This window comes from Mesoplodon densirostris, chromosome 7 (genome assembly GCF_025265405.1).
Source record: "Mesoplodon densirostris isolate mMesDen1 chromosome 7, mMesDen1 primary haplotype, whole genome shotgun sequence".
In the NCBI taxonomy this organism is placed as follows: domain Eukaryota; kingdom Metazoa; phylum Chordata; class Mammalia; order Artiodactyla; family Ziphiidae; genus Mesoplodon; species Mesoplodon densirostris.
The window spans coordinates 75,807,298-75,833,538 of NC_082667.1; the positions used below are offsets into that span (position 1 = coordinate 75,807,298).

Here is a 26,241-nt window from a genome sequence, read left to right on the forward strand (position 1 = left end):
TATTCTGTGGAATCTACTGGAGTTGGATGGTGCCCCTGAGGTCATTTTGTTGCATAGCATGAATGTCTGAACTGTTTTTCTGCTTTATTACAGCAAAATGTATCTATGGAGGAAAAGTCCTTGCAGAAGGCCAGCGGATTTTAACCAAGAGCTGTCGGGAATGCAGAGTAAGTTTCAATCTTATGATCCCCATTACTTATAGGGAAGGGGATGTGGCCTTTAGGTAGGAGTCTGGAATGGAGCATATTGTCCTGAGTGGATCACTGAGGGGGAGGACTCTCTGGTGGGCTTGAGTCCTGGCTGTGGAGTTCCCAGCCACTGTCATTGTGTGGTTAGCCTGTGGTCAGCCGTGGATCGGGTAGCCTTGGGAAAGACTGTTAGGGAAGGAAGTGAGAAGGGGGAAGGGAGCTAGCAGCTACCATGAGTCAGGGAGGTTGTCAGGTGGCCCTGGGAAAAGGTTTTGATTCGGTGTTGGGGCAATTAGTCTGCAATATTAGTTGCGGACAGTGCCACCTCTACTCCTAAGAGTCTGATACAACGTTAGACCACGCCTCTGTCTCCTGCCCCATCCCGAGTATTTCTCAAAATAAGAAGGGTAGAACCATAGATCTCATTTAAGACTGTACTTCAATTAAAAAAAACATTCAACAAACATGCATTGAGCAACTGCTACTTACCAGCATGGTACTAGATTCTGGGTGTACATCAGTTAACAAAGCAAAGTCCTTGTCTTTATAGAATTTGCAGTCTGGTGGGGAGACAGGCAGTAAGATATAAACAAAGAAATATGCAAGATGCAGCTGAGCCTTGAACAACACATGTTTGAACCGTGTGGGTCCACTTATGCACGGATTTTTTCCAGTAGTAAATACTGCGGCGCTACACTATCCGCGCTTGGTTGAATCCCTGGATGTAGAACCGTGGATATGGAGGAATCACAGGTACAGAGGGTTGACTATAAATTATGTGCCGATTTTAGACTGTGTGGAGGGTCGGCGCCCCTAACCCCCGCATTGTTCAAGGGTCAACTATGATGCCAAATTCTATGACAAATACAGAGCAGGTTGAAGGGGTAGAGAGCTTTGAGGTGGGGATGGATGGTTTGGGAAAACCTCTCGGAGGAGGTCATATTTGAACAAAGGGCTGGATGAAGTGTGGGAGCTAGCCGAGCACTTACTTGGTTGAGGTGCTGTCCTAGAACGCAAGAGTGAGAGACAGAGGGAAAGAAGGAAGAGAAGGAGAGCAAATTCAAGGAGGTGCCTTCCAGAGCTGCCACTGCCCCACAGCGAAGCAGGCCTGGTTTTGAGGGGCATCTCCAGGGAGGCTGGCTGGAACTACGGTGTCTCAGAATAGACCATCTCTCCAAGTGCTGTATCCTATGGCATTTCATTTGCTTTTTGTCACATCCCTGGAGAAAAGAAAGGAGTGTATTTGAAAGGTTGAGGAGAATGAGGCATTTAGAGACAGGTTGAAGTTCTCCGGGAACTCGAATCTGGTTCTTTTTGGGGAGCTTCAGGGGAGGGAAGGCTCTTTCCTGTCTCCTGTCTCTCATTGGCCAGAATCTACCGCAGGAGTTAACTCCTTTGAGCCTCTCCATTGTGTTTCACATTTGCTCTTTCTTGGCTGCCCCTGGGAATGGCAGAGATTCCATGGGTCTGGACCGTCTGGCGGGTATGCAGGTGTGGTGGTCCTTCTGCGTCAGTGGGGACTGTGGCGTGGACTCCTTAGTCTGTGGCAGAGGTAGAGATGGTGTGACAGTGAGGGCTCCGTGATCTGTCAATCAACCATGGGAGCTTCCAAAAACCTGGGAGTGGGGAAGCGGGTGGGTGGCTCCCAACGTGCGGCTGGGACATTACCACATAGGGATGGTGGGTGGATTAAATGAGATAAAGCATGTGAAGGACTTCGTTGGTACAAAGTAAGCCCTCAACATGTGTGAGCTGTTTTGCTTATTCCATATGACCACACATGTCCTCCCTGAATATAAGGCAGATGTCACGTTCTCTGTAGATTGTTTCACTTCTGTGGGAGGGAAGGTGATTTGGACTCTAAAACCCTTACTTTTTTCTTCCACCTCAAGGGACGTTGGGATGACTAAAGGCAGTCTTACCCACTCTGCTGATGATCCCAGTATCCACCCTGCATCTGTCACTCACAACTAGCAACCCCCTTTACATGTTGGGCAGAAGTAGTGGATAACCCTGGCAAGGGTCACGATTGTGACTCGATCCCTGGTATCAGCAGAGAGGATCAGGGCAGACGCCATCTGAGACCTCTAGAAGATATGGGTGTGGACTTAAATGCCAGCATATTGGAAATGTACTTAACATGATTATTGGCACATTGTAGGTACTCTCCTTGCTCTGGTTCATCTTTTACTGCTTTTGTTTTGTTATGGTTTTATAACTTAGGAACAAGTTGGGGCAGACAGGTTATTCTCTGCATATGTGGTTTGTGTGCATGTGAATAATTTCAGCATCTTTTAAAAAGTCATTAATTTCTTCATTTATTGCCTTTCTACAGTTATTTACTCAATACTTTATGCACAGAGGGAAGCATCACTGACAATAATATTTAACATTTCTTGAATAAGTATTTTCTAGACACTGTTTAAAACATTTGAAACTTTATCTAATATAAACCTCATAATAACCCTGTTATTAGGTAGGGGTAGGTAGCATTATTATCATCCCCATCTTACAGATGAGGAAATTGAGGCACACATGATCAGAGTCACATAGCTAGTAAAGGAACCAGTTGGGATCTGAAGCTGTGTGGTCTGAATCTACAGCCTCCTCTCTTAGCCTCTCTACTGCCAGTCCTGATGGTGTTAGACTTGCTTGGAAATAGTTCGCATTTTTGAATTGTAGAAGGGTGGATTCAGAAGGATTGAATGATCACTTTTCAGTCTATCTGAGAATACCAGATTGGTCAGGCTATGGCTCATTGATTCCCTTGATAAAGAGTAGCATTTATAAAAGGCCAGAGAAGAGCTTTGGGACACATTTAATGGATGTGGCCAGCAGGGAGAGAGGGTGACGGGTGTAGGATGAGAAGGCCTTGGGTCTCTCTCGGGCAGCCTTTTGCAAGATTTAAGCCTTAATGCCCTAAGGTACCTGTTGTATGTGATGAATTAACTTCTCTCCTAGACATCTAAAATGGTCTTGCATAAGTGCTATCCTTGGGAGAATTGAGCAAATAATTACTCAAATAATTGGTGTTCTATGGTTCAAATGCAGATCCTCAGTTGACAAAAGACTGCCTGGTGATCCACGTGTTTCATTTTCCTGGAATCATTTCAAAGCTTCAGCAACACCGGTTAGATAAGAAACAAACTTTTGTTCTCAATATTTTCACCAAGTGATTCCAGAAGTTAACATACTGTTTTGTTTTGTTTTGTTTCTTTTATCAAGATGAATAAACTCTCCTAGCAGTCTTCATCAGTTTTGTCCAGTTATTGCTGCCCTGTGACATTATTTTAGGCTAGCAACATTTTTTTTAAATTTTACTTAAAGATGTGAGTTTTATATGGTATTAGAAATTCACGTTGAAGCATAGTGATTAGTAAAGAACTTGAAAGTGTTTATATTTGATCAGTGACATGGTGACAGTTATTCTAAATGAGAAAGAATGGATGAATTATATTTTGCCACCAATGCAGAGTTCCAAAGGTCATAAAATAACATACCACAATCAGGAAGGTTTAAAAATGTTAATCATCAGATATTTATTAGAGTTTGAAAAGAAAGTAAAAAATGGTTTATGCCAAATTATGTGGCTGGACTAAATGGATTTGGTGGCACTTATGTTACTGTAATCACAGTTCATATTATTTTCAAATTCATGCAAAGGGGTTTGTCTCTCTTTGAACATTTGGAATTACGGTCTTACTCATTAAATATGTTAAAGGTTGATTGGAATTGTTGACTGCTTTAATCAGTAGTCAAAGCAACCTTTTATATGTAAAAAAAAAAGAGAACCTTTCATGTGTAATTATTTTTTAAAAAGCCTTCTGTAGCATTTTTATTTATTTATTTTTAATTCAAGAATTTATTTTTAATGATCATAACAAACTTGTAGAAATCAGGAAAACGATAATGATGTTTTTGCAGTACGCGGGCCTCTCACTGTTGTGGCCTCTCCCGTTGCGGAGCACAGGCTCCGGATGTGCAGGCTCAGCGGCCATGGCTCACGGGCCCAGCCGCTCCGCGGCCTGTGGGATCCTCCCAGACCGGGGCACGAACCCGCATCCCCTGCATCGGCAGGCGGACTCCCAACCACTGCACCACCAGGGAAGCCCGGTAATGATGTTTTAAAATACACAGAATTTGAAGCAGTTTGCTGAAGCTTGTTGACACCTGACACAAAGATAGGGGTTTTAAATGTTTTCAGATAGCTACCAAAGAGATATTACTGCATGCAGATTTTTAACTTGTATTTACAAACATTTCATGTCCAAAGCATTGCAAAATGAGTCTTGATTTTTCCCATGTACCAAAAACACATTCACCTTAGATTTCAGTGACAAATGTAGTGTTTTTAATACTGCTTTTTAAAATAAAAGCCAGTATTTACTCAAGATATAAAATTTGGACTATAGAGAAAGGAAGGAAATATAAGGAAGTAAAAGAAAATCACTCCAGAATCTCACTGCCTAGAGATAATCTCTTTTAACGTTACATTTTTTTGACAGCAAGCGTGAAATTTATCTCATCGTCTTAGCTGAGATTCTCCTAGAAGCAGACCCTGAGCTCAGGATTTTAGTACAGTGATTTATTAAGATAGTGCTCCTGGGAGGAAGAAGTGAGGGTGTGGGGATGCAGGCTTGGGCAGGGCAGGCAGTTCAGCAAGGGTGCAATTTTAGGTGAAAGGTCAGAGGTACCTTGCTTCACCTGGGGTTCTGAACGTACCCCAGCTATCGTCTCCCCTTGAAGTAAAGAACCTCCCATGCCTGTCAGTCACTGGCTCTGGGCCGTGGGGCTCGGGGTTGTGGAATTTGTAGGTAACTTCTGGCTCCTTGCCAAGTGGCTCCAGTGCCCAAAGGGACCCTGTGAGGGTTGAGAGATGAGCCATTAGCAGAAAGGCATTTGAAGTTGGGGGATGGGCACAGTGAACTGATAAAAGGGATCCAACAGAGTTCACCATTCATGTTTATGCAAGGAGGCAGTAGATGATGAATAAATACATTAATATTGAAGGATAGAAGTCGAGGCAGCAATGGTAAGTAATTAAGCATTGTGTTTTCCTTTGCATTCAGCTTATGCTGCTGATAGTGAGGTTATTAACATCCATTGGTTGGTAATAATCGGTTTGATTCCCTGTTGCAAAAGCTGAGGTACAGCTGATAGGCATACTGCCCTTAGACTGGTGCTAGCTCTTGAGGCCAGGTGCCATCCAGCGTGGCCTGGATTGAGGGGTGAGAGTGGAATGTAGCTGAAACGGGGACCGTGGGCGAATAGCAGGATCAGTTCTCAGCATCTTAGGGCCAGTTTTAAGGTAGGAGAAAAGCAAGAGATCTAGATGCCTTGGGACAGATCAAGAAATGAAGAGCAAAAGGGAACAAAAGACAACAAGGAATGCCTTGGCTGAAATTTATGAGAAAGGAGAGGAAACCATGGTGCCAGTAATCCAGATGATGAGTAGTTGGAAGTTAAATTACATTTGACATTCAAAATTATGTTCATATTTACGAATGGATGTGCCTAATATAATGGGAGTTCTGCCAAACCAGGGAACCCTGGAATGACAGCATATCTTGGAGATGGAAAAATCAGAATCTCCCCCTTCCTTTCTGGTGGCCCAGCTCCATCCTATTCTCCCATCTGTGTTGAGAATTACCTTTTGGACTTAAATGAGCTTGCTTCTTGGTTGACTTAACCATGCAGTTAAGAATGGGAGAACAAAGCTTAACATTTTAGATAAAATAAGGGACTCACAAACCCTTTTTTATAGTAACTGTTGAGCTGATTTTAAAAATTCAGAGTGAAACTAAGTATAGATGCTAGTGATGTCAACAAAGAGGGACCTTTGGTGAAGTGAGGTCCTAAAGATTCACCTGCTGAATTTTTAAAATTTTATTGTAAGTGATTTTATTTATTTCTAGGGAAAATCTAGTGCTCATCTAACTGACCCACTTTCAGTTCATCGTACCTCTATACCTTGGTCCTTGCTGGTCCCTCTGCCAGGAAAGTCTCTTCTTCCTTATCTTATTCCATTATTTAGTTCCTTCAAATGTGGCATTTTCTTCATAATTTCTCCCCACTTGGGCAGAATTAATTATTCTCCTATGATGCGTTACCATAGCATAACTAGAGCACATTTTTTTTAGGACTTACTGTATTGTATCATGGTTTCTAGTTTAAGAGTTTTTTTTTTTTTCTCCCTCCATCCAAACTGTGAGTCCATCAAGGGCAAGGAAGATGTCTTATTTATCTTTGGGTTCACAGTGCTTGTGATCCAGGGCAGTGCCACAACTATATCTCATAAAAGCTCATGAGAGCTCATTGTACATAACTTCCCAACTCTGTGGTCAGTGATGTCATGTTGGTAGTTCACAATGTCCGGTTATTGACACCACAGACATCAGCAAATGCTAACTTTAGGGTTCCCCCATCCAATAGTCAATCGTTAAAAATTTACCAGCTCTACACTGTCGGTGACATTCTGCTATATAGAAGATACTCAAAACGCATTTGTTAAAACAAAAAACAAAAAAGAAAAAAAAAAAACCCAATTGTTGAAATTGAGGCTCTTCTGATATAGAAAGGGAAATTGGCCTTCTCTCTTCCAGGAGTCTCATCAGTTTAATTTGCGACTTTGTCATTATCCTGGGATTCCTGGGATTCCTGTTAAGTATTGTAGGTTGTTATCACCACAGGCTATTAACAATGAGCATTTATGTTTGGATCAGCAACTAAAAATATGAACATTTTTTTGTTTCCTGATTATTTGGCTTGCAGGGTGGAGTTTTAGTAAAAATTACTGAAGCGTGCCCTCCTTTGAACTGCTCAGGGAAGGATCACATTCTCCCAGAGAATCAGTGCTGCAGCGTCTGCAGAGGTAAGAGGGCTTGGCGATGGGGCTTTGGGTGGGGATGGAGGGCAGGGATTGAAGGTTTAATGACTAGTGTGATGACAATAACAATTGTCCAAAACTCTGCTGCTTAGATATGTGTATATGCTATTTACCGTCCTCAGTTATAGTCTTATGAATTGTAAAACGGGGATAATAATCCTATCTACTTCATAAGACTGCTGTAAGGATTAAACGGGATAATGCATAAGCACCTAGCATCATGCCTACCACGTGATAAATATTCAGTGAACCATGGTTCCTATAATAATGATAGTTCCTGCATCATTATTGCATTTTTTTCTCATGAGTGGGATTGGGAAACTTTCTTATCAGCTCTTTCCATGGGCCAATTCCCCTATCTGCCAGAGGATGACATACACTGAATCCTTAGTCATAGATTTATATACAGCTTTTTTACTTCCTGCAAGGAAAAAAGCTTCAAGTAAGTAACACTTAACTGCTAATTAATGCACGAGCAGAAATTATTTTGCTGCCTATTCCTGAAATTCCCTCTTTTCCAAATTTATTTCTTCAAATCCTCTGGATCAAATATCACTTCCTCTCTGAAACTTCTCACCCAGGCAGAATTAAATAGATTAGCAGAATCTAAAACTGATTTAAAATCTTACAAAAAAAAATCCAGTTAACTCATTGCTATTATTTTAAACCTCTACCCACCATACAGTCTTCTCCACATTCTCACATATCCAGTGAGTTACATTCTTTTCGGTTTACCTTGGAAGCGTCTAGAGTTAAGAAGCCAGGAGCATAACAGTTTAGCTCAGGTTATATCCTATCTTACTTTTTTCTGTCTTTTCTCTAACACAAGTGTTGGCAGATATTTTCTGCAAAGGGCTGCAAAGTAGATATTCTAGGCTTTCGGGGGCCAGAAGGTTTCCACTGCAACTGCTCACCCCTGCTGATTTATGGTTTCATTCGAGCAGGATCATTGATTATCCCACAGAAATTCAAAAAGATTTTCATTGCTCTGACCCAGTTTACAACAGACTGGGTACCACAGCTTCTGCTAGCACTTCTCAGGGATGCAGAAACTTTTTTTTTTTTTTTTTTTAACCAATGAAGATGCTGAGAGATGTGACATCTCATTGAAAAGATGACTCATTTAAGGCTCCTGTTGCTAACGACCTGGTGGCTTTTACCAAAGCTAAGTCAGCTTTGAGGGAAAAGTGGGAGGCAGGAATAGGGCTTCATAGATGCGATCATAGCCAGGGCCAATCTGTACAGTTGAGGATTATCTTCTTCCTCCCACCTGCTTCCTTCTCAGCCAGGAAACTACCAGCTCTTTTATTTAGCAGCTGATGGTTTTTCTTGGAGGCGCATGTGAGTGAGGGAGTTATTTATGTCCCTTGACAAGTCTGTGTTTTAACAGGAACCAACGTATGTCTTTAGAAGAGATAGGGAAAAGGTGGGGAGGCTCTTTTCCTGGGAAGCGGGTTGAATGAAACCATTTGGGTATATGGATTCTCTTAGGTTTCTCCTATTTATTCCTATCTCAGAATTCAGACCCTAGAATGAAAAAAGCACTATTTTTGACTGAAGCCCTTGTCAGCACCATTTACTGTCATTACCTCCTTTCCTGTTGACCCATAGCAGAGAGGAGCCCAGAACATTCAGCCCACTTGTCCACATACTGGGACTTGCTCTGCACATTGGACAATCAGAAAATGAAAAGGATATTTGTCTGGGCAGTGGGGTGTTCTCTTTTTCATAAAAATGTAAAATTTATGTGATGATGAACAAAAAAAATCCATCCAGATGTGCTCAAAGGTCCATTGTCTTGACCTATGCTCTCCATGAATTTTGCTCTGTGTCTCTTAATTCCAATTTATTTCCCAACAGCATCCTTAAAAGTAGCCTAAGAGTTTCTCACAATATTGTGGGAGATACTTTCCCCCTTTGACTTCTATTTGTCTTTTACCTTTTCCTCTGTGCTCGTGTTTTCTGAGTGGAGTCTTGGAAGATGAGGGGGGCTGGACAATTTTGATTCTAATTAGACTGGGAAAGCCCGCTGGTCCTCTTCTAAGGCACGTTATTCAGTGCTCCTTCCCCCTCCTCCTGGCCCCTCTCAAAACCAGAAAGTAATGAAAAGATGAGAAATGCTCAATTTCTGTGTAAACTAATTTTTATCCTGCATATGGAGAGGCTGTACCATTTGCTTTGTGCATTGAGACTGTCTCCTGATTGGCAGGCAGCGAGCGAGCAGAGAGAGGTAAGGCTGGTGGCCTGAAATACTTATTTCAGGGATGAGCACAGCGGGTGATTTCAGCTGTGTGGTTTCTGCCACCCTGATATTATTGATTACAGACACGGAAGTGGCTGTAGCCTCTTTCAATACCTGTACTGAAGGCCCTTCAATTAGCATATTTATCATCTCTCTTTGTCTTACTGGGAGTGTCAGGTCTTTAGTCTGAGGGAAATCACCCCTCAGTATCATCGCTCAGAAATCTGAGTCAAAACCTTTCTCATGCCTGCTTGGGTTTTTAAGTTTTCCAAGGTTTATTTTCATTAGGTTTAGACTGGAATTCGAGAAAGCACAGACGGTGCTTTTTGCCCCCTGTTGGTTGATTAAATAGTATCCATAAAGCTCTCCAACTTGGAAAAAATAACGCTTGTTTTAATGATTACATTTTTTTTTTTTTTTTGCGGTACGCGGGCCTCTCACTGTTGTGGCCTCTCCCGTTGCGGAGCACAGGCTCTGGACGCGCAGGCTCAGCGGCCATGGCTCACGGGCCCAGCCGCCCCGGGGCATGTGGGATCTTCCCGGACCGGGGCACGAACCCATGTCCCCTGCATCGGCAGGCGGACTCTCAAGCACTGCGCCACCAGGGAAGCCCTAATGATTACACTTTATGGATCGATTCTTTGAATGTAGGAGAAAAGGGAGGGATGAAGATATGTTCCTACCATATAGAATAGTCCTGTTGTTTTCATGTCAATGACTGAATGAAATTATTTTCAGTACCAGCTGAAGGCTCTGTTTCATCTGTGAAATAGTGTTAAGACCCATTTTGCAGAGTTATAACTTGTTTCCTCAAGACCTAACATGTTGGCTTGATTATGAAGCTTTTTTTTTTTTTTTTTACTGAGTCATGCCCATTTTCTGATACGGTGGTATGGTGATACAGCTCCCTCCCCCCCTTGCTTCCATTCAAGGAGAGAGGTGCAGATTATAGCTTTATACTGGGTTTCTCTCTTTGTGGGAATCAGACCTAAGACCTTCGAGTTAAGAATAACAGGCTCTGGCTGATTTATACTGTTCATTGTATCAGCAGAACTGATATCCAGACTCGGTGCTCGGACACCTTGCCTCTTCAAATCTTGGGTAATGACAAATGCTGTAACTAATTTCTCTACCCTTCAGAGAAAAATGAAGGTAATCAGCTGAACAGGTAGTTATATCCACAGGGCTACTGGTGCAGCCAGGATGCTGTTAGGGACAGAACTGCAGGACGGTTAGGGAAGACACATGCCAAAAGAATCAAGATGTTAGACGTTGGCAGGGAGAAGCCACTCTGCAGTTGCTGGGGTCCAAGGTCTCAGTCACCAGTGACACTACCCAGAACAGCCCTAATCACTGATGCAGTTTGTTTCTGATGCCTCAGGACAGTTTGTGCTGGCAGCATGAAATTTGCTTACCCTCATCATTACCTTGAGGTAATGGCTATAACAGGAGCCCATCCACTTGAGCATAAGGCCACAAGGGTGGAGGAAGGAGAGTGGGCACCGGAGTGACATCTATGCTTATGCCTTGGAAGAAGTAGTAAAAGTGTGGATGTAGCCCCAGCAGAAAAAGATTGCTCATAAATTGCCAGTGCTCTCAGTTGAAGGGGGAACAAAAGCCAACTTGACTGTGTATTCTCAGGATCGTTCCAGGAAGACACACCAATCATTTGGCTCATCCCAGAATTCTTGCTACACTCCTTAGGGTTTTATTCCCTTCATAATTGGCTCCAATTTTATCTTCAGTGTTGCCAATGACTTTGGAGGGTTTGGCTGCATGTTTAAGATTTTCAGTGTTGAGGAAAATGTTATTTCCAACATCTGTTCCCAATGTGTTTATCTGTAATTTTAATTCATGCCCTCTTGCCTTGTCCTCTGGCCCAGGCTGAAATTAGTTGAGATTGTTATTTGTACTACTTAAGATTTTATGCCCTTCAGTTAACTCCTCCCAAAGAGGTGTGGCATGATTTTCTTTTTTTCTAGTCCTCACCGTCATCTTAGATGAATTTGTAACTGAAATGGTTTTAGAGGATTTCAGTGTATTTGAGATGAAAAGAGACCTGTAAAAGAGGCATTTAATCAGAAGGTAAACTAGTGCCTATATAGAGGAACACATAGTTTATAGATGGGTCAGGTCCTCTGCATATTGATAGATGGAATCTGATCAAAATACCTGCAGCCGTGGGCCACAGTGGGCACTGGAATGACAGGGCTATATGCTCAACTGTTGAGGTTGGGAATAGAGGGCATTTGGAGAAGAGTTCAGTCTCAGGGAGCCCTTGAATTCTGTGTTCCTGAAAGTGCCACAATGGATCCAGGCCCAGGGAGCCTTGGGAAGGAGGCACATTGCCCCAGAGAGAAGACCTGAAACTAAGACCAGGCTGCCTTGGACTGGAAGGACCCCTAAGTGTTGACTACTGTAGAAAAACCAATTGCTTTCTAAGACAGAACCTGTGAGAATCCAGAGCTCTGTCTCTAGTAGGCCCATTCCGATGTTACAACCCTCTGTCCACAGGAGCTAAAGGACTGTCCTCACCCCTCTAGGGCCCAGGCCTCTGTAGTATGTATGTTGGTTGTGGAGTACATTAGGGCATCCTGTTCCCATAAAGGATCTTTGGGCCGTATCCTTCCTATAGGGCCAGTCCATGGGTGGAGCTGTCTCCATACCAACTAGGCACATGGAATATATTGTACTCAGTTTACCTTTGCTCCTTGTGACTTTCAAGCTTGGGCAAGCAGCAGTGATATGAGGAGTATTGGCTTTCTAGGATTTGAGTTAGTGTAGAGAAATCTGAGGTGCATTTTCAGATTGTCATTTCAAAGGTGACCTGCTTGACCTCTGGGGGATGCATTAGGTGGGGGAGATGGAGGACAAGAAGTGGTGCTCTATGTGGAATCGACCTTTATCTTAGAGAAGCTAACTCCTGCCCAAGGGTAGTGACCTATTCATTCCTTGCTGTGGAAGAAGTCACAGTAGTAAACCGTAAAGATGCTTATCCATTGTTGGATGGAGAAACCAGAGATGAAGCAGAATGGGTGGATGGTTTGCTGTACTTATAAAAAGGTACAGAGTGGGATCTGGAGAGTGGCAGTGTGAGGGCTTCATTACGATGGGCAGGGTTTATTATATGTAGATTAGGCCAATGGATTTAAAGAAAGCAAAGAGTTTTACAAGTGTTATTGATCTTTCACTGGCAATAGAACTCTAGATTCAGGACCACAAAGGGGAGTCCAAATTTTAGACCACTCCCAATGAGAGGAGAAAATATGGCCCCAACACTTAACGTTTCTTCTTTAGTTTCCTTGATCATGTCGTGGACACGTGCTGCTCCCTGTGTTTGGAACTCTTAGGCTTTGTCCAGTCAACCTCACTCATCCCTCGAATCTCCTTTTGATGCCTAGTGTTAAGACCCTTCTCTGTGATACATTCCGGAAGTACCTTGCTCCTCTGCATCACAATATTTCCTGTAACCCAACACTCAAGGGTAGACATCCCTGCTAGAGTGTTAGATGAGTGAGGGCATGTTTATGATGTTTGTGGCATTTTTGTTATATCCCTGTTGTCTAGCACAGTGGCTGGGCACACAGCAGGGGCTTAATATTTGTCAAGTGAATGAATAGTACTTCTGCCAGGAACAAAAATTAAGGAGGTGGTTGGAATAAAACCTGGAATCCCATTTCAGCAGATTGTATGTCTTCCTCTGAGCATCTGCTCATTTCCACCGCTCGAGTGTAAATAAGCTCCAAGGGGGTCTTACTCATCTTGGTATCTCATCCATGGATGGTGTTCTGTTGTGTGATGTTATTTTTCTTCTGACTTTGAGTCCCCAAGCAGCAAGTAATAATGGACTGTGTCCTGGAGAAAGAAATAAGGTTTGTTCCTTTGGAAAGATTCAAGGCATGTCAGGGACTAGAAATTGCTAATGACTGATGGAGTACTGGTCTCTTCAGGCCAGGGTTGGCATTCCTTGAATGTCCCTTAATGATTAAAATTATGGCTGGGAGGTCGTGTAGAGTGGTGGAGAGAGACTGGGTATTAGAATCATATTTGGGTTTATATCTCTCTTTCACCCATCGCCTGCTAGCGACGTGACCACAAGGAAGGTAATTAACATCTTTGAGCCTTGGTTTATTCATCTTTAAAACACTCTTTTAATTCTAGTTTTGGAAGAGTGAGGATTTAGTCATTAGCTCTACAAATATTGGAGCGTTTATAATGTGTTGGATATTGCCTTAGGCACAAGGGAAACAAACTCACAGGGTCCTTTCCCTTGAAGAAGTGAGCTTCTCATGTGAAGACAGACATTCAAAAAATAAACACAGAAATTAACATGTAATTAGTAATTGTAATACCTGCTATAAACAAGAAGAATAGGGTGGTATGGGAGAGAGTAATGGGATTTTCTTTAGACCTGAGGGACAAGAAAGCCTTCTCTGAATAGATTATATTTAAGCTGGGACTTGATGACTGAGTAGAAATTATTCTGGCAGGGATGTTTCATAATGTTCTGAGTTGGTGGGATGAGCTTGCAAAGACCCTGAATCAGGAAAGAGACTGGAGTACTAGAAGAATTAAAACAAAGGCTGATACAATTGGAGGGAAATGACAGAGGGAGAGGAGAGTCTTGTTTGTTGTTTCAAATCGAAGTTAAGGATTTTGTATTTTTTCTTAAGTAAAATGGGAAACCCTCACAAGATTTTTAAGGGGTATTGTGACATGACCCAATCTGTTTTATTTATGTATTTATTTATTTAGGCTGCGCTGGGTCTTAGTTGCGACATGCGGGCTTCTTAGTTGAGGCATGCGGACTCTTAGTTGTGGCATGTGGGACCTAGTTCCCTGACCAGAGATTGAACCCAGGCCCCCTGCATTGGGAGCACGGAGTCTTACCCACTGGTCCACCAGGGAAGCCCCCCAGTCTATGTTTTAAAAGGATTTGTTTGTGAGGAAATGACAGGCAAAAAGGGGAACAGGAAGGCAAATAAGGTGCTATCCATTTGAGAGATGATAGTTTGGAGTAGGATGAGTTTTTCTTCTTGCTGTGGAGTGGGGGAGAAAGAGATAGATTCCAGAGATATTCATGAAATAAAATTAATAGAACTTGGCAAAGGCCAGTATTTGAGGAGAGAGGACAAAGATGACTCCAAAAAAAAAAAAAAAAGAAGGAAAGAAGAAGATGGTTTAAGTGGATACAGGTCCTGCAGATGCTTATGGAGAACTTGGAGAGCATGGATTTTTTTTTTTTTTTTTTTTTTTGCGGTATGCGGGCCTCTCACTGCTGTGGCCTCCCCCGTTGCGGAGCACAGGCTCCGGACGCGCAGGCTCAGCGGCCATGGCTCACGGGCCCAGCCGCTCCGTGGCATATGGGATCCTCCCAGACCGGGGCACGAACCCGTATCCCCTGCATCGGCAGGCGGACTCTCAACCACTTGCGCCACCAGGGAGGCCCGGATTTTGGAATTAAGATCAAGAGTTCAGTTTCAGTGAGCTGTGAGACAACTGTGAGGACATCCAAATGAAATGTCAAGTGTGCTATGGCTATAGTGACATAAAATACAATATGTAAAGTGGGACATGCAAGACAGTGTTATTTCCTATGCTTTTAGAGGGTGGTGTGAGCCTTTGTTATTGCTTCTAGAGAAGCATGGATGTTCTCAGCCAGAGGCCAGAAGAGATTGAGCACAAGAATTGGCCTAGTCTCAATTTTTCTTAAGAACAGATTGGCAGAGCCTGCAGTTGGGTCCTAAATGGGCCTATTTAAAAAAATTTTATAGGGCATAGCAGGAGTTGAGGTCCACAAACATCATCAGAGAATAATCATTAGTAGTTGTCTATGCCCCAAAGTATTTAAATCATAGAATAATAATTTTCTTAGTGGTCTTAACAAGAGCTTGAGTCAAATCATAACTCTCCCACTTCCTGGATGTGTTACCTTGGATAAGCTAGTCCCAACCACATTTTCCTAATCTGTGAAGTGAGGATAATAGTAATCTTTAGGGTTGCTGTGAGTGTTTCCCTTACTTACCTAGCTGAGGTGTGTAACATGCTTACCTCTGTGTCTGGCAAATTAGAAAAACTCAATAAATAACAGCTTTTATAATAAAAGTGTTCTCTGTATTTGGACCAGTACTAGTTAAATGATGTCAGTGTGTGCTTCTAATTATAGGACGATAATTCCACAGACTCTAGAGCTACTTATTAAAAATATTCAAGTAAAATAACTTGAATATTGAGTAGGTGTGTGCGCATGTGCGTGTGTATTCTACAATCTGGTCACAGCTTCTGATTCTGGGAAAAAAAGTGATTTAAGAAAGAGGGTGACATACATATATATGTATGTGTACATATATATATATATATATATATCTCTGTGTACTTTCACAAGTGCACTAACTTCTCTGAGCTTCAATTGCTATATCTGTGAAATAGGGATAATAATTCTAGTTTCATAGGCTTGTTAAAAGAATTAAATGGGATAATGCATCTGAAATACTTCACTGAGTGCCTAACATATATTACACGCTCAGTAACTGTTAATCATTATTATTACAACTGTGCCAGATTATTTGAGGTTCTTTTTCCTCAAGGGCTGGAATTCTATTCCTCCCACTAGGATCTGTGTCTTGTCCCTTTTCAAGTTTCTACCTGTGATGAATCAAAGGTCAAGTTTTGTGTCATCTAGAAGGGATTTCTTCTTCTCTGACACACTATGATAATTTGTACTGCTCACATCTTAACTACCCCTGTATTTAGTTTATATCCCCTTAGAGTTTCTAATGTCCTTGTGGTCAGGGAATGTCTCAAACATTTTGACATTGCCCCCAGGAGCTTGCATAGTGCTGCAGTCCACAGAGTAGGTGCCCCATACAAATTCAGTGGATGATTATTCACTCATGCATAAAGGCAAGCAGGCACTGAATAAATATTGCTTGAATGAAGGCCTGCATTAATTAAAAAAAAAAAAACCAACATGGTTTTGGCACAATGGTGAGGCCCAAACAAAGTGGATTTGTCCATAAACTGGGTTTGTCTCACAGGGGCCCTTCATTGTCCTTGAAATACAATTGACCCAACTCTCTGCATTGTGAATTGATATGGCACATGCTTGATAGAGAGATATGCATTGGAATATCAACAACGTTTGAGGGGCTTTATTCCAGCCTGTCAAATGCATGTGGAAGGAGAAGGACAGTTGTAGTCTTGGGAAAGAAAAAAAAAACATAGCCATGTAACAAAGGATGCTCATATGACATTGAGTCAAGCATTATAATGAAAGAAAATGTGATAACTTAATTGATCAATTCTGATGTGGGGAGGGAAGACCAGGCACTTCCTCTGGCAAAGAAAGCTATGATGCCTAAAAATTGTCCCTTTGCTAGTAAAAACATCATGTACTTTTAATGGTTATTATAAGTTTTTCAAGTCCTTGTAGAAGTGTTCTTGACTGACACAGGTTTCACATTTCCAACAAATTCTTCCTCAGATTTTGACTGGGGCAATCTTCAGTTAACAGGTCAGATAGTGAGGCTGGATGTGATACCACGCTCCCCTAAGCCTGTGGATCTACTCTCTAACATCACAAGGAGCATCTACATCTTTCACTTTTTTTTTTTTTGCTAGGTTTGCTCTGTGAGAGGATACAGGAAAAGTACATGGGCCTTGGAGCTTACCAGACTTAATTTAGAATCTTAGCATCTCCACTTACTAGCTAGATATTAATGAGTTTGGGCTTTTCTTATCTTGAAGCTGAGGATAACAGTGTTATCAACTTATTTGAACTATGTTGTTGTCGATATTATCATTATCGTAATCATTATCATTCTCATCACAGTGGCTAACATTTAGTGACCACCTAGTATGTATCAAGAATTGCTCTAAGTGCTTTATATGGATTAGCACATTTAACTCTTTCCACACATATTAATAAGGTATATTATTATCCCCATTTAAAACATCTAGTGTAATGCCAGACATTATAGGTACATGAATGTTATTATTTAATAAGAGTTGTTATCTTTTAGACTAAGTATGGTCTAAAGAGTGTTGGTTTAAAATTCTGTTTCAAAGGAAAAACATTCTAGAATGTTATCACCAAAAGGAATTAAACTTGAAGTAGATATAGTTCAGTGTTTTCTATATTTTTTAAAGCCAGAAACTGTTGTTCACATGATCACTATATCAAAAATATAAAAGCAAAGCTATTCTATTTGAATCGGGGTGGGGGACTTGAGCCCTATCGGACAACTCATCTGTGCCCAGGATTCTGAGGAACAGTGTGGAAATCACTGATGTTGTCCTTTCCCGGTATACGTACCTAGACAGGCAAAGCTATTTATTTTGTTTATTGGTATAGACCCTGAATTATAAATTAGATCTTCTCTCCAAGAACAGTTGTTTTTTATGAGACTGCAATATGTGATGTAGCTGTATAATTATTATTTGCTAAAATGTACTGAGTTAAAGATGAAAAAGCACCTTCATATACCTTGTTATATTTGAACTTCACAATTCCTGTGGTGGGCATAACCTATTACTTCTTGTTCACCTAAAAATGCTGCATAACATATAAATTTTGGTGGGGGGGAGGTCGGGAGGAAATTGGTGCAGCTGGGAATTGAGGTAGGAGAAAAAAATATCAGAGACCAGAAATGTTGGAAAAGGGTGATTCTTTGAGATAAGTTAACACACTGGAGTTGGCATTTGCCCAGAGGGTAGAATGGTAGAATCTGGCTTCTAATGGACACTGTTTAAGTAGACAGGAGACAAAGCCTGGGGCTGGTGTGAGATGCATAAATCAAGAACCTTGAAGGGTAAATCCTCAGTGGGTGACTAGGAAAAATCCACTCTGCAAGAGAAGACTTGCCTATCAGTCTCAACTCTAGATAGCGAGTATGGCAGAGAAAAGTTTGCATTCCTGAAAGCTTAGGGCCTAAATTTATTCTACCCGTGTGGCTCAATCCTTATGCCCCAAGGCAAAATGTAATTTAAAGTGATTTTGGGTTGATAGTTCCCTCAGGCACCTGACAAAAGCAAACACAGATGCTCTCTGAAGAAATACAATTTTACAGCCCAAACCTCAAATAATTTCCACAGATTAAATCCTAAAAAATATGAGCTCACAAATAAAAGACTCACTCAAAACAAAAGAAAATAAGTCCTCATGCATGATACTCAGCAAAACAACAAACTGTAAAATCAGATGCTGACTTTACTTTAGTAAAGTCGGAAGACTGAAGATACTGGAGTTATCTGTATAAAATATGTCTAATGTGTTTTTAAAAAAGGAAATTAAAAGATGAAAGAATAAGAGACCACAAATTTGATCAAGGAGACTGAAAAAGAAAGAAATTGAATTCTAGAAAATAAAAATGTAAGTAAAATAAAAATGATATGTATGACTGAAACAGAACATGACACTACTTGAGAGAATTAATAAACCAAAAGATACATCGAAAGTTAAACAGAATTCAGCATAGAAAAAAGCAAGGGGAATATTAAAGCAAGTCTAAGAAACATGGAGGAGAGCTTGAGAAGGAAGGAATAATATTTATCTAGTTAGAATTCCAGAAAGAGAGAATAGATAAAATGGTGAAAAGAGAATGTTTGAAGAGAAAATACCTGATAATTTTGCAAATTGATAAAAGATTTAATCTTTAGATTCAAGAATCCCAAGGAATCCTAGGAAGAATGAATAAAAATAAATTCACACCTAGATACCTTAAAGTTAACGAATACAAACAAACCCCCATCCCCATCAAGCAAACAACCAAATAAAATAGATCTTAAAAGCCACAGAGAAAGTGTTTGTCACATACTAAGAAATGATGATTAGGTTAACAACTGACTTCTCAACAGTGATAATAGAAGCCAGAAAACAATGGAATATCTTCAAAATGTTGAGGCAAAATAACTCTATACCCAAAAAAGCTATTTTTCAATTAAGAGGGTGGTCAAAGGACATAGTTAGATAAATTGAAATTGAGCACAGTTACTATCAAAATATCTTCATTAAAGGAACTTATAAAGGATACATTAAGAAAAATAACTATCCTAGAAGGAATGTCTAAGATTCAAGAAGACTCTTGGGCAAAGAAATATTAAACATGTGGTTAAAAAAGTATGCGTCAGGAAGCATGTTCAAGAACATTTCTTGCAGCATTGTTTGTAATTCAAAACCTGCAAATAACTCAAATGTCAATTTGTAGTATAATGGATAAATTTTGGAATATTCATGCTATGGAATATTATACACCATTGACAAATAAATGAAAGATAGCCAGAGACATTAACATGGATGAATAGAAAAAAAAACACCATGGAAGATATTACAGTATTATTTCACATGTGAAGTTCAAAATGGGCAAAACTAAATAATCTATAATTTAGAAATACATACCTATGTATGGTAAAACTATAAAAATGTGTAAGGGAGTGATTAACAAAAATTAAGAGAGTTGTCTGATGGCTGGGAGGAGGATTCATTGGGGACCTGTAATAAAGGGGTACTGATAATATTGTATTCGTTTTATTTATATATTCATATATATTCATTTTATAAATCTCTTATGTATCATAAATTTTGCAATAAAACAATTATAGAAAGACAAGTCATATAAGAAAGCAGTAGAAAGAAGATTCAGGATCAACATGGATAAAAACCTTCAAGAAGGAACAACTTTAGCAAGTTTGTATATTAGGGGGAAAAATGTGAAGCATGGTATGGTCTAAAGTTTCCTAGTCCTATTCTTCTACCCCCTTGCCAGCTTACCTTTGCATATTGCCAAGGCGTGTTCTCATGTATGCTGACATATAATAAAAATGTCTCATGTTTTATTATTTGGAAGTCTTTTATTCTTTTCGTTCCTGATGTAAAATTTTATTTGCTTTTTCTAGGTCATAACTTTTGTGCTGAAGGACCTAAATGCGGTGAAAACTCAGAGTGCAAAAACTGGAATACCAAAGCTACTTGTGAGTGTAAGAATGGTTACATCTCTATCCAGGGAGACTCTGCCTACTGTGAAGGTAAGTGAACTATTTAATAAAGTCAACTTGTGAGAAATATATTCCTGGTAGACATGGTTGAAGAATGAAAGCCTTCACTTGGTTCTGGTCCTATGGGATCCTATAAAATATTATACCAACAGTCTAGGATATTCTCTTCTTCTGACTTATCCAGGCTGCTAAGTAGCATGTAAAAGCAAGACCTTTCAATCACCAGCAAAACCATAAACACCCCGTTTTATGTTGTCTTATTTGGGTAGATTGTCTTCTTCAATTTCAGTTAAATGTTACATGGTGGATCCTCTTTTTGAATGGATGCTTTGATACTAGCTTATACCCAATTGCCATCATCTTCACCTGCCAAGGGCAGAGTTTTATTTCAGTTGTGTTGCCTAATGACCGATTCATGTGTTGCTAATTCCCAAACTCTACTAAAAGTCCCAGTGACAGATGGACTCATAACTTTGGCACATGGATTGGTATAGTAGGTTGGTGGTCTCAAGCATCAGTGACCCCCTTTTCTACTTTATAGAGCAGAGCAACTCCTCTGTCTTATGTGAACCCCTCTTTCCATGCTCAGCATGCTGGGGCAAGCATTGCGTTCTCCTGTTCCTTTAATATACCAGAGGATCAGGGATTAGTTCTGACCCTGGATTTACATGTACAGTACCCTAAAATCTGAGCCCATCCATTTCTACAGTGCTCACTGGCTCTCTCCCATCAGTTTAGAGAAATTCTTGTAGGCAAATTGATGGCTAGGCTGTTTTTCCGTCCTGGTTGGACCTAATTATTCCTGTCGTCTTTACTAGTATATTGAATCTTGGTGTTCTGTTAATTAGGAAGGTAGATGTCTTGACTGGAATAAATGCTGCAAAATCTTGGTCACTCTCCTACTGATTTGGTTCTCAAGTGGGCCAGGTATTGCCAAGGTAAAGACAGTTGATGACAATAATGGTAAATTCCTTTGCATTCTTCTGTTTTGTGTTGTTAATCCCTGCTTAGCTTTTTGGTTTTGACTAAAGACCTCTTCAGTTGTTAAGGAATGTTTCTAATTACTGTTAGTGTTCAGAACCTGGTAGGAAGCCTCTGTTTTTCATTTCTTCTGGAAGACTTTCTTTATTACTGCTCTGGTTCTCATTAGCAATATAAGTCTAACTAATAGTTAACCCCTGACACACACACTTTTTTATACACTTTTTTTTCCTTTTGCTTACCTGTATAGATTTGAACTTGATTTGGGAGACATGCCACGTGGGAGGGTGAAGTTGCCCTTTAGTTATGAACCTTTTCATCTATCCATTAACGTCATGTTACTTATTTGTCAGTTTTGAGGAAGAAGACTATTAATTTCCATACTTCACATTAACATTTATTTTTTATATCTTACCTTATGCTATTTTGTTTTTTTTGTCAGAAAATTACTGTAATTTTAAAAATAAAAAATGTGAACATTTTCCTCTCCATTTAACATGAAAAAATGCCACAAGCCAGGTAATGGTCTAAAAAATTTGTTTTCTTACCTTCTGCTATATGTGGGGAGAGACTATGAACAATTATAAAAATGATAGAAGGAACCTCAAAATAATTTGAATCTTGATTCTACCATTTGCAGGTGTTTTAGTTGTCTATTGGAAGCAGTACACCCACCATTCCTGGCTTCCCTTAGCTATTGAGACCTGGCAGAACCTGGGAGGAAATTGCTGGTACAAATGCTGTTTTGGGACTCTTTGATTCCCTCCTCATTTTTTGTTACATAGAATCAATTTTATGAGGTACCATTTGTGGTATTATGCCTACCCTTTGTGTGTGAGGCCTTAATTTATTGATTATGTTGAGCGATCTTAGGTCTGAATCCCTGTTTTCTTGAACATGCTTCTTAACTCGTTGTGTGCGCGGGGCCTTGGGTCAGTGTATACTGTGGTACCACCTTGAGTCATGGTAATGTCCTTGGGCTTTAGACATTTTTCTGTGATCATGGAGACATTCCACAATTCCAGAGGACATGTTCATAATGAGAAGGATAGCACTTAAGGAGAAATGACTAAACATTAGAGCCCATTTACAGTCTAAGAATAGAACTCAGGGACTAAAACAGGGGTCAAATACTGGGCATCTGAATGGGAGGCACTGAGAACCAAGTAGAGTTAATATCAACATTTAGAGCAATCGCCCTCCTCTCTTTTCATTCAGCCATCTTCAGCACACTTGGGCTTTGGGCTTATTTTCCTGTGGTTGCGTGGTGGCTGCCATAGCCCCAGACATGATGTCCTCATACCAGCATCCCAAAGAAGGAAGGAAGGGGCAGGGGTTAAAAATCTTCTGTGTGAGGTTCTGTGGTTTTTTTTTTTGTTTGTTTTTTGTTTTTTTGTTTTTGTGATGATCATATGGTTTTTATTCTTCAGTTTGTTAATATGGTGTATGACATTGATTGATTTGAATATATTGAAGAATCCTTGCATCCCTGGGATAAATTCCACTTGATCATGGTGTATGATCCTTTTAATGTGTTTTTGGATTCTGTTTGCTAGTATTTTGTTGAGGATTTTTGCATCTATATTCATCAGTAATATTTGTCTGTAATTTTCTTTTTTTGTAGTATCTTTGTCTTCTTTTGGTATCAGGGTGATGGTGGCCTTGTAGAATGAGTTTGGGAATGTTCCTTCCGCTGCAATTTTTTGGAAGAGTCTGAGAAGGATAGCTGTTAGCTCTTCTCTAAATGTTTGATAGAATTCACCTGTGAAGCCATCTGGTCCTGGACTTTTGTTTGTTGGAAGAATTTTAATCACAGTTTCAATTTCATTACTTGTGATTGGTCTGTTCATATTTTCTATTTCTTCCTTGTTCAGTCTTGGAAAGTTATACCTTTCTGAGAATTTGTCCATTTCTTCCAGGTTGTCCATTTTATTGGCATAGAGTTGCTTGTAGTAGTCTCTTAGGATGCTTTCTATTTCTGTGGTGTCTGTTTAACTTCTCCTTTTTCATTTCTAATTTTATTGATTTGAGTCCTCTCCCTCTTTTTCTTGATGAGTCTGGCTAATGGTTTATCAAGTTTGTTTACCTTCTCAAAGAACCAGCTTTTAGTTTTATTTATCTTTGCTATTGTTTTCTTTGTTTCTATTTCATTTATTTCTGCTCTGATCTTTATGATTTCTTTTCTTCTACTAACTTTGGGTTTTGTTTGTTCTTTCTCTAGTTCCTTTAGGTGTAAGGTTAGATTGTTTATTTGAGATTTTTCTTGTTTCTTGAGGTAGGCTTGTATAGCTATAAACTTCCCTCTTAGAACTACCTTTGCTGCATCCCATAGGTTTCGGATCATCGTGTTTTCATTGTCATTTGCCTCTGGGTGTTTTTTGATTTCCTCTTTGATTTCTTCAGTGATCTCTTGGTTATTTAGTAATGTATTGTTTAGCCTCCATGTGTTTGTGTTTTTCCATTTTTTCCCTGTAATTCATTTCTAATCTCATAGCGTTGTGGTTAGAAAAGATGCTTGATATGATTTTAATTTTCTTAAATTTACTGAGGCTTGATTTGTACCCAAGATGTGATCTATCCTGGAGAATGTTCCATGTGCATTTGAGAAGAAAGTGTGATCTGCTTTTTTGGATGGAATGTCCTATAAATATCAATGAAATCTATCTGGCCTATTGTGTCATTTAAAGCTTGTGTTTCCTTATTAATTTTCTGTCTGGATGATCTGTCCATTGGTGTAAGTGAGGTGTTAGAATCCCCCCCTATTACTGTGTTACTGTCAATTTCCTCTTTTATACCTGTTAACATTTGCCTTATGTATTGAGGTGTTCCTATGTTGGGTGCATATATATTTATAATTGTTATATCTTGTTCTTGGATCCCTCGATCATTATGTAGTGTCTTTTCTTGTCCCCTGTAACATTCTTTATTTTAAAGTCTATTTTATCTGATATGAGTATTGCTAGTCCAGCTCTCTTTTGATTTCCATTTGCATGGAATATCTTTTTCCATCCCCTCACTTTCAGTCTGTATGTGTCCCTAGGTCTGATGTGGGTCTCTTGTAGATAGCATGCATATGGGTCTTATTTTTGTATCCATTCAGCGAGCCTGTGTCTTCTGCTTGGAGCATTTAATCCATTCACATTTAAGGTAATTATCAATATGTATGTTCCTATTACCATTTTCTTAATTGTTTTGTGTTTGTTTTTGTAGGTCCTTTTCTTCTCTTGTGTTTCCCACTTAGAGAAGTACCTTTAGCATTTGTTGTAGAGCTGGTCTGATGGTGCTGAATTCTCATAGCTTTTGCTTGTCTGTAAAGCTTTTGATTTCTCTGTTGAATCTGAATGAGATCCTTGCCAGGTAGAGTAGGTTGTAGGTTCTTCCCTTTCATCACTTTAAATATATCATGCCACTCCCTTCTGGCTTGTAGAATTTCTGCTGAGAAAGCAGCTGTTAACCTTATGGGAGTTCCCTTGTATGCTATTTGTCGTTTCTCCCTTGTTGCTTTTAATAATTTTTCTTTGTCTTTAATTTTTGCCAGTTTGATTATTCTGTGTCTCCGTGTGTTTCTCCTTGGGTTTATCCCACCTGGGACTCTCTGCACTTCTTGGACTTGGGTGGCTATTTCCTTTCCCATGTTAGGGAAGCTTTTGACTATAATCTCTTCAAATATTTTCTCAGGACATTTATCTCTCTCTTCTCCTTCTGGGACCCCTATAATGTGAATGATGGTGCATTTAATGTTGTCCCAGAGGTGTCTTAGGCTGTCTTCATTTCTTTTCATTCTTTATTCTGTTCTGCGGCAGTGAATTCCACCATTCTGTCTTCCAGGTCACTTATCTGTTCTTCTGCCTCAGTTATTCTGCTATTGATTCCTTCTAGTGTAGTTTTCATTTCAGTTATTGTATTCTTCATCTCTGTTTGTTTGTTCTTTAATTCTTCTAGATGTTTGTTCTTTAATTCTTCTAGGTTTTTGTTAAACATTTCTTACATCTTCTCGATCTTTGCCTCCATTCTTTTTGCAAGGTCCTGGATCATCTTAACTGTCATTATTGTGAATTCTTTTTCTGGAAGGTTGCTTATCTCCACTTCATTTAGTTGTTTTTCTGAGGTTTTATCTTGTTCCTTCATCTGGTACATAGTCCTCTGCCTTTTCACTTTGTCTATCTTTCTGTGCATGTGGTTTTCCTTCCACAGGCTGCAGAATTGTAGTTTTTCTTGCTTCTGCTGTCTGCCCTCTCAGGTTCTGTGTTTTTAAGTTTGAAGAAAGTCCTTCCTAGAAGGTCCCTTGTAACCTCCTTGCCTCTCTCTCCATGCAGAAGTCTTCTGCTTATTTTTCAGACCACATTACATCCTCTCCACCCTGAGACCAATGAAATGACTGTCATTGGTTTGGGCTAATTGTGTCCAATCCCCGGATTTGGAGTAGGGGGTTTGCCTTCCCATAGACTAAATGATCTTTGCTCTTTGTCTGAACTAATTAGAGTTGTAGCAATAGGAGGCAAGTGTATGGATGGTTTTGGGTGGGCAGAAAGCTATGTATACTACATTCTTTTATGGTAAAATTTAGCTTATGGCCATTTACCCAGCTCTGTCTTCAGAATTTTCCTCTGGGATGTTCACCACATGCCTGCCTGGGTACTAGAGACTCTCATAGGCTGAGTTCATTGTTTCACTATATCATAGAGAGGAGTAGATAACTTATGAACTGCTTCAGGCAAGTTATTTTTTTACTCTGAGCAAGTGGAGTGAAAATGACCCATATTTCACAAACCACGATGAACAAGACTGGCTTGCAAATTAAAGCAAAATATTACACACATTGTCCAGGCTAACTTGAAAAACCTATTCAGGCTTTCAGTGGAAAAAGAAGCACAAAAGACTTTCAATTTTCTTAACTTCCTAAGGCAGTAGTAGAGATATAGTGTATTAAGGACTCCTGCTCTGCAGAGACT

The 26,241-nt window shown here is 40.0% G+C and overlaps 1 protein-coding gene across 3 annotated transcripts in view; it reads left to right on the forward strand.

The window, feature by feature from the left end:
* The window catches only part of NELL1 (neural EGFL like 1), a 911,833-nt gene that overhangs the window by 205,068 nt on the left and 680,524 nt on the right, over positions 1-26,241 (forward strand). For all 3 annotated transcript variants that reach the window (XM_060103268.1, XM_060103269.1, XM_060103270.1), the window contains 3 exons: positions 94-167; positions 6,960-7,059; positions 20,210-20,338. In XM_060103268.1, coding sequence (XP_059959251.1) covers positions 94-167; positions 6,960-7,059; positions 20,210-20,338 — 303 coding nt within the window. The remainder of the gene's footprint in view (positions 1-93; positions 168-6,959; positions 7,060-20,209; positions 20,339-26,241) is intronic.